General features: G+C 40.0%; 1 protein-coding gene across 1 annotated transcript in view; it reads right to left on the bottom strand.

Moving 5' to 3' along the window:
• Nucleotides 1-4666: 4666 nt before the first annotated feature.
• FERRY3 (FERRY endosomal RAB5 effector complex subunit 3) overlaps nucleotides 4667-8615 on the bottom strand; it is a 21805-nt gene continuing 17856 nt past the window's right edge. The window contains exons 12-14 of the mRNA XM_002195832.7: nucleotides 7454-7511; nucleotides 5880-5947; nucleotides 4667-4911 (exon numbers count right to left, since the gene is read on the bottom strand). Coding sequence (XP_002195868.5) covers nucleotides 4819-4911; nucleotides 5880-5947; nucleotides 7454-7511 — 219 coding nt within the window. The 3' untranslated portion in view covers nucleotides 4667-4818. The remainder of the gene's footprint in view (nucleotides 4912-5879; nucleotides 5948-7453; nucleotides 7512-8615) is intronic.

The raw sequence follows: 8615 nt of genomic DNA, 5'->3' as shown, positions 1-8615 counted from the left end.
TAGCTGTATCCTCCTGTTTTCTTGGAAATGGCACAGTGGCTTTCACTCCATTCTCACAAAAATATATGTACACTATGAGACTGATTCCTAAGTTTCCAGATATACTGCTTTTCTAATCTTCCCTATTTTCCTTTATTAGTTTTATCCCTGTTAGTTAAGTTGAAACTCTTACTGGAACATGCAGTCCAAACCCACCTCCTCTTTAGTCTTTGCATCCTTTAAATACTTACAGATGGTTTTCATATTCCCCTTCAGTTGCCATTTAGCCAGTGTTGCTCTGTGTGTATCTCTTCAAACTTAGCACCCTTGGAAGGGCACACAAGGCCAAATTCTGCTCTCAGTTATATCTCTCTAATTCTGGAGTAACTCAGCAAAATCGATAGACATTGAATTAACAGGAGCAACACGCAGAGCAGAAGGTGAAAGCCAAAATATAAAGCAGGATGTCAGTCAAAACTAACATCACATCCTGTGAGCCACAGACTGCACAAAGTTGATGCCTTTTCTATCACGGTATTTTTTGCTGCATTCCCAGTGATTAAAGTGAAGATTTAGAAGAAGTTGTGAACTGCAACAGCCATCAGGAAAATGACAGTACCTAACCATGGCTCCTCTGAGAAGTGAGATACAGCACATCATTGTGTGCTGGTCCATGCAGTGTGCTTGCATGATTTAACACTGATTTTAAGAGGTTTTCTATGTTACATAGAATATTTGATATTCATATTTCTGTGTGTGTTACAAACATGACACAATAACCTTGTTTTGTTCAGTGACTTTTTTTTTTCCTGTGTGTATTCATAATTACTCCAGCAGAGAACATTTCTTCACCTTTTCTCAGCCCTTCACAGATCTGGTTGAAAATACTCCTCTATGTATGTTCTGAAAGCAGAGAAACTGGCCAATGAGACCAGAACTGAACATCACAAACTGAAGTCCACAGTACATTTCACAATTAAAAAAAAAAAAAGTCATGTGAAAAGTGCATGTCCAGTGGAAGGGCTTGCTCAAGCTGTCTCATCTTCTGCAAGCTGCACTTGGCAGAGCTTGCAACACTGACTTCACATCCTAAGTTGACTCATTTCCATAGCTTTTCTCTTTTGAAGCTTTTATTATAAAGGGCAAATGTTGTTTTTCTCCCTTTGCAGGTTATCCTGACAGAAGTGGGAAAGGAAATAAAGAACTATGAACCACCATTCTTTACACAGGATCTGGCCTAACCTCCAAGGAATAATCTTCAAAAGAACTTGTTTCTAAATGTTGGGGTAAGATTACACCTTAGTGTTTAAATGCTATTATATCATAAAATCAAGCTCTTCAACTTACACAACCTGAAATAAAACTGTTTGTCCTTATACATAATAATAACAACATATTTTTCTAATTCTGTGGTCCCATAGGACAACAGTCTTGTGGTTGCTACTGACTTCTATCACATCCAGTATATAGTATGAAGTAATAAATTTATTTTTATGCAGCACTGATGGTCTGTCCTGAGAGCACCATGAGGCAAAGATACAAGAAGAGGACAGGCATCTCTTTACTCAGCTGACCTGGTGTGAATACCAGGGAATAGCTCTGTATTTTTGGGTATAGCACTGGCAAAAAAAAAAAAACCCAAGCAAAAAACAAACCAGTAAACGAGGCATGAAAGACTATTGCTCAAAATACTACACAAGTATAAATTAATCTTTCCTCTAATGAGGGGGAAATGAGGTACAGATGCAATAAATTGATCAACTTTTAAATTCACAGAAATACCAGAACTGGGTTAGAACATGCAATCTCAATCGTCTCAGATGGAACTGGTTGTTCTTTAAAGCCCCTTCCAACCCTAACCATTCCATCCTTACATTATAGCCCCTTTTCATAATCACCTTCTGTGGCTTCGTTCACCTCTCATACAACATGAAAAGTTATCAAATAATGCTTTCATCATTAAGATTTTGCTGTCCAGAGTGAACTACTGCAGAAGAAAGGACCTCGAGTATGACTCCCACCTGTCTGGGCAGTGCCACCTTCTAACAGTGACATTTCTGGCATTGCAGCAGGGTAAAAGCACCTGGCCAGGGCAAGGTCTGTCCATGTGTTTCACTGCCTGCATTCTTCTCCTCCTGTTTGTCACCAGTTCCACAGAAGCAAACAGACACAGGTCACAGAGCCCGTGACCAGAGGCGTAGGGCACTATGTTATATCCTTGACAAATCCAGACTCTTGGCATTTTTTTTTTTCCTTGCAATAACCTCAGTTCACTCTGTAAAGGGCACCTGCAGTTTACAGTGGTCACCATGAGCAAGTTAAAGAAGCTAAACAATGGCATTTGCTCCTCACCTCTCCCTGTGGCAAGAATTTTTTTATTCTATCCAAGCCACACATATAATTTTACACGACATTTTGAAAGCATTAAATATTGTCACCCTTCCAAGGAATCTGCACTGCATATACAAATAGAAAACCTCATGCCCATTAAGTCATTTTCCTCCTAATCTTGAATAGCTTATCATGACCGAAACAGAATTTCTAAAGTGGTTTCACACTATAAACTGTAGTCTGTATTCTACAGCCAGGCACAGACCAAACAGAAAGTACAGTTTAGGTCAGCCCATCTCTGTATCCGGCTTTTCTCCAAAGACAGCTAAAATTCTGCTGCTAGCACCACTTCCTTGAGAACAGGTATGAAAAATGGGAATATTAAATGCTCTGTCATGGATCTGCCAGACAAAGATGCCCTTTGGCAGGCTTATCCAGCATTTACAAGGATCACACTTCAGCAAGCAGAATTAATAGTTTTCCCATACCATTCCTTCCCCTTTGGCTTTCCAAAACCTCACCTTGTTGGTTCATTTCAGTATCAAAGACTAACAGGCTCTTCTGTTAACAAGTTTGGATGCAATCTGCTGAGGACTGAAGACAAACATTTCAAAAATAAAAGGCAAAAAGCTGAGTTATTTTCCTATAAATTAGTGGCAGTTCCACCCAAGTGCTAAATGGAGTCTTAATGCTTTGTTAAAAATACTATCCATAATTTTTATTACCAATGAACCTAGAAGTATAAGCAAGATACTTGCTCAAGAATTATTGGTGTTCTTTGTTGGTAGATTTATAGACTGAAGGAAAATATAAAACGAATATAAGTTTTACACACAGATAAACATCACAACTTCTAAAAAGGAATAGCTCTGCCACCACACCTTTCCCAGACAGAATAGTGTTAGAGCACTTACTTTTCTGGGACCAGAGTTTGATTTCAGTTTAAGGCCAGCAATGTAAAATGAGCTGTAACAGGATTAATCCTGCTCCTTCTAGAGGAATTTACATCCTTCTTTTCTAGAACACCAAATTAGGTCACATTACTTGCATGATTCTTCTTTAGAAGCTGCTGGCAGAGGAAAAGAAAGCATTTAACAGTTCAGCAAGAGATGTTTGCTGGGTCACTTACACAGCTTCCTGCAGCATGCAAGACTTGATAAAAATACTAAGCTGAGTCTGTTAATTACACAGTGACTTTACAATCATTGTGAAATAGTGAATATTCCTTTGGTTCTCTGAAAAGTTAAAATTATGCACCTTCCCCAAAACAGAGCTTTTCAATCTTCACCTTTATTAGGCTAAATAACACTTTAAAAGATCACTATCAAGAGAGAAAATAATTTGGGTTTTAATGGGCTTCCAGGTTCTCCAGTTTCCAGTGCAGAATTTCAGCAGTACAGAGGAAGGGGTTTCTGATTCAAAGCTAGGTCTGCCAGGATCCCCACGATTCCCACAGAGCAGAACTGTGGATTTGGATATCCCACCACCTAGAACCCTCATCCTCCACAGCTGCTTTGCTGTCAGCCCAGTGGTTCCAGCAATCCCAAGAATCCCAGTTCCTGACAGGATTTTCCCTGTGTCCATGAAGACCTGCTTCCAGCTTCTGGGGCCACAGATGAGTTCCAAGATTGGCCATGATGGGGGGAAAAGGAGTTCCCACTGCTCCCCTTATTCCCCATCCCTGGGATGCAGGGGTGGTCTGGTGGGGTTCTTTCGACTGGATTCAAGTTTGTCCCAAGAAATTTCATAGCTGCATCTCAAGCTGTCTCCCTGGCATTTTTGATTAGTCATAAAACATTAATAACTAATAAGCAGCAAATATAACAGGGTCTAGAACACTTTAGTGTTCCTATAAAGTTGCTCATATGGTAAATTTCTCAATACCTGGAAGTCAGGAAATAAAGCAAAAAGCAAACATAGTAAAAACAAATCTACTTTAAAAATCTAATTGTCACAAGTGTATATTAATTTTTTAAAAACACTTCCATGATCTACAAAACGCAACAGTGTGTTTGATTCAAGCCTTTCATTTTGCAGCAGTAAAATAAGGAAATAGTACATTTTATTCTGTGGTCACTACGACAAATTTCATTGGTTATTCTAAGAAAACACCTGACACATGCTCCATGTTCTTCTAAAAGTCACTAAGAAAATTCAGAATATGTTTGTAGAAGCCAGAAGACCCCATTACTAGCATGACCACTTATTGCTACTACCTGTGTACAAGAATTACCCATCTATTTCTGTGGATTTGTTACAAGTGATAATGAATGTCTTTCAGATAAAGGTGAGGAATTCATCATCAATCCTGTGCTGAAACAAAGCAAGAGGCCAAAATCAGCTGCTACCAGCCAAGTACAGACAACATTTATCTTTTATTACAACACAATTCTTGAAATTGCAACTAATGCTGCTTTGGGGTCATCAGTCCACAGGAAAGAGACATCCTAGTCCAGAATCTCCTTAATCTCATTCTCTATTAGGATACCAGTTAGTGCCCCACAGAAATCAGTGCTTGGAGGTCAGAGTCAGTGTGGATGATACTCTGAAGATCTGTGGCAGCATGTTACTCAGCTGGTAAAACATTTCCTCAGAAATTGTCTGGAAAAAAAAACAAACAATACACACCAGGTAAGCTTTGTCTTTTCGTAGTTTGGAAGAATTAAGTCTCTCTCAGCTTTGTTTCTTGGTATTTAAGAGAATTGCTGCTGTTCAGAAGACAAAAATAATTTTTAAACTGTGTGTTATAGTCCTATTGAATCCAGTTAACAGACTGACCTAAAAATACCATCTGTATATTTATGTGACATACCCACATAACCATTTCCAGTAGATCTTGTTCCAGGGATTGATTATTTCTGCCAAACATAAGCAGGACAGTGCTGCTTATCTACAGGACACTTGCTCTCTACATTTCAGGACTAGATTCAACTTTGCAATTTATTTGTGCCTTCTTCCCTGCTCAGCAGCTTTCTAATTTGTCAGGAAATACATGTTATTCCTTTTCCAACATAATTCTACTTGTACTGCTTTTTAGAACAAACCTTGTGCTGGCCATCTTTGGATATCTTGCTGTTTCTGAAGATCAGCTAGAACTCCAAATTAAATAGTTTCAGACTCTAAATCAGAACTTTAAATACCTGAATTAATTTTTTTGTGAAAGCATGACCGAACTTTTCTGCATTGCAGTTTTCCACATTGTTAGACAATATGACTAAAAAGTCAAGTTATGTAACACAAGGTTAGCCCATCAGAGTAATGAACAGAAAAATGTAATTAAATAATTAACAGAAAAAAGTACCTTTTTCAAAGGTGATGCATTTACTATTTGTAAAAGTGAATTTTCCAGTTTGAAATTTTAGCATCCTCTCAGAAAATACTACTGGGTATTCAAAAATATAAACCCACCCACACTCCTCCTTTTATAGGCAAGGAAACAAAACCAGATTGATTAATTTAAATTCACTCAAAAGGGGCAGGCAATAGCAAAAAAATCACAACTAGATCTGCTGACATGCAATGTTCTACCAGCAGTCTCCAAGGCTGGATATAACTTTAGTTTCACCTACCTGTGGCACCAGGAATTGTACAGTCCGAGAAATCCCTCCATCCCACGAGGCCATTTCCATCATGAAACCTACAAAACCAGCATTGACTCTGTCTGGATTACCCGTGCAGTACTCCCCAGCTGTTAGAGCATGAGCAGGCAGCGAGGAGTTTTCACACACAAGTAGGATTTGAACTGCCTTAACTAGGGATGTCCTCAACTGCCTTTAAATCAGACCTGGGCAGTCTGAATGAAACGTAGAAAAAAAACTGAGCTCTGAGGAATACCTACACTAAGGACAGAATTAGCAGTCCTTCTGTGCAGCATAGTGATACACAGGAGACATGAGGGTTTCTCCAAACAGTGTGACAGGAGTTTTTTCCATGCCTTCCTTTCACTGAGAAACAGGGGGGACCTCACTGTGGCCTTGCAGTGCCTGAAGGGAACCCACAGGAAAGATGGAGAGAGACTCTGGACAAGGGCCTGGAGTGACAGGACAAGGCAGAATGGCTTCACACAGACAGAGAAGGTTAAAATTGGATATGAGGAAGAAATTGCTCCCCGTGAGTGTGGTGGGGTTGCCCCTGGACCCCTGGAAGTGTCCAAGGCCAGGCTGGAAGGGGCTCTGAGCAAGCTGGGATAGGGGAACGTGTCCCTGCCCATGGCAGTGGGTTGAAATCTTTCAGGTGCCTTCCAACCCAAACAATTCTATGATTCTATGATGATTCTATAGGGAAAAAGCTCAGCACTCATTTATTGCTCAAGTAATGAACTACCAAAGGCCATGGGCATCCTCTCATGGCAAATAAGAACACTCAGAACAATACCTGTTTAATAGAAGTGGATGATATAGATGACATACCCGTTGTGAACTACTAAAAGTCAATTACTATGGGAAGAGGTTCCTCATGCAGGTAGTTGAAAGAAAGTGACTGGTTCAACTGTTTAAGTGCAGCACAAAAAAATGCAGAAAGTAAAAACACCACTTGGAAAGACAACAAACCATGCTGAGTCATGAGGACTATTTCTTCCTAACATACAACCTAAACCTGCTGTCAGTGTGAAGCCATTCCCCCTTGTCCTGTCACTCCAGACCCTTGCCAAGAGTCTCTCTCCATCTTTCCTGTGGGTTCCTGTCATGGTTTGACACTGGCGCAATGCCAGCGCCCCCATGAAAATGCACCTTCCCAAATAAATGCTGCGAGATGCGATCCAGAACAGAGCAGAGCAGGCCCAAGCTTCATAACAAAGGGAAACAACTTTATTAAACTACTACTACTATAAGAGACACACACACTAAATCCAGAATGAAAACCTTCCAAAATATTCTTCCTCCCCCCACTCAAACTCCAACAAACCACAATGAGACAACTTGGACATTCAATCAGGTTATCACCCTTCAATATAATCAATACTCAGTCCATCAAGGGCTCTGGAAGGCCACACTGAGGTCACCCCAAACCCTTCTCTTGTCCAGGCTGAGCAACCCCAATTCCCTCAGCCTTTCCTCCCAGCAGAGCTGCTCCATCCCTTTAATAAGTTCATGTCCCTGCTCTGGACTGGCTCCCCAGAACCCCTGGAGCCCCACTTTCCTACCTTTGACACACTTGAACACGAGCTCTGCCCTCTTCAGGCACCATGGAATGGTCATCTCCTAAATGAAGAAATAAAAAGCCTCAATGCCCCACAAATCTAACCAGCAAGAATAGCAGGGAAATTATTAAAAGTGATATATTTTTTGCCCTAGAACATAATTTTCAAGCAGGATTTGGAACCTAGTCTTCAGAACATTCTAGGCAAGGTGACCATAAAAGCACCACTACTCCTTATTGCTAGGACAGCCAGTGTCAGAACAATATTATACATTTTTAAGCTGAGATGTTGAATAAAAATGCTGTCAAACCCACTGGAAACTGGGCTGTTCAACCCCCCTGTGGAGCTCCAGAAAAAGTCTAATATACAACTGATAATTGTCTGGTTCACACTTCAGCAAATCAAAGCAGGCTCCTGACCACATCCTAAAAGCCCAATAATGACTCCTAACTGTTCTTGATTTTCTTTAAGGTTTCTCGGCATACCCACAACCTTCAGTAAAACCTTCTCTCTAACACTGAACTGGAAAAAGCCCTTTGTTCTTAAGATGCATTTATGGCAAGAGCAAGAACAAAGTTCATCTCCATCTGATGAAGGTGTTTCAGATAGTAACAGCCAGGAAATCCTTACCTAAAGTTAAACAGCAAAACATGACATGAAAACCACAGTGGTTTAAAATATGGCCACAAGCACTGGGCTAAATTATTTAAGTTTAAAGTTCACAAAACATTTTTGGCTGTATACTACAAAGCCAATTACACCATGATGATGTAATTCCATCAGAGACAGAATGACTCACTGCAAACACTTCCCAGGAGGAACAAAACAATATCTGTTTGTTTCTGCTGTACTCTTAAACATGAAGATGAGCACTTCCTACTCTGAATACAGGAATATAGATGTGGAAACCCATTTATCACTCTAAGTACTTACAAAGCTTTCTATTCACTAAAGCCAGTCTCTGTTTTGACATGTCAAATACAAAGTGTAATCTGTTCTTATTAGAAAGCTTGATTTCAGGATTAAAGACAGTTTTTTGAGAGGCAAGATAATCTAAGAATGCTCATTTATAACACAACTGATAAACTGAATGTGTGGCTTCATTAAGCAACTACTGAAAGGCATAGTTCCTCCTCAGGTGGGAGGATCTACCACCCCACAGAAT

The sequence above is a fragment of the Taeniopygia guttata genome, chromosome 1A (genome assembly GCF_048771995.1).
Source record: "Taeniopygia guttata chromosome 1A, bTaeGut7.mat, whole genome shotgun sequence".
NCBI lineage: Eukaryota > Metazoa > Chordata > Aves > Passeriformes > Estrildidae > Taeniopygia > Taeniopygia guttata.
The sequence above is the reverse complement of the archived record's forward strand: the minus strand, read 5'-3'. Positions and strand labels throughout refer to the sequence as shown.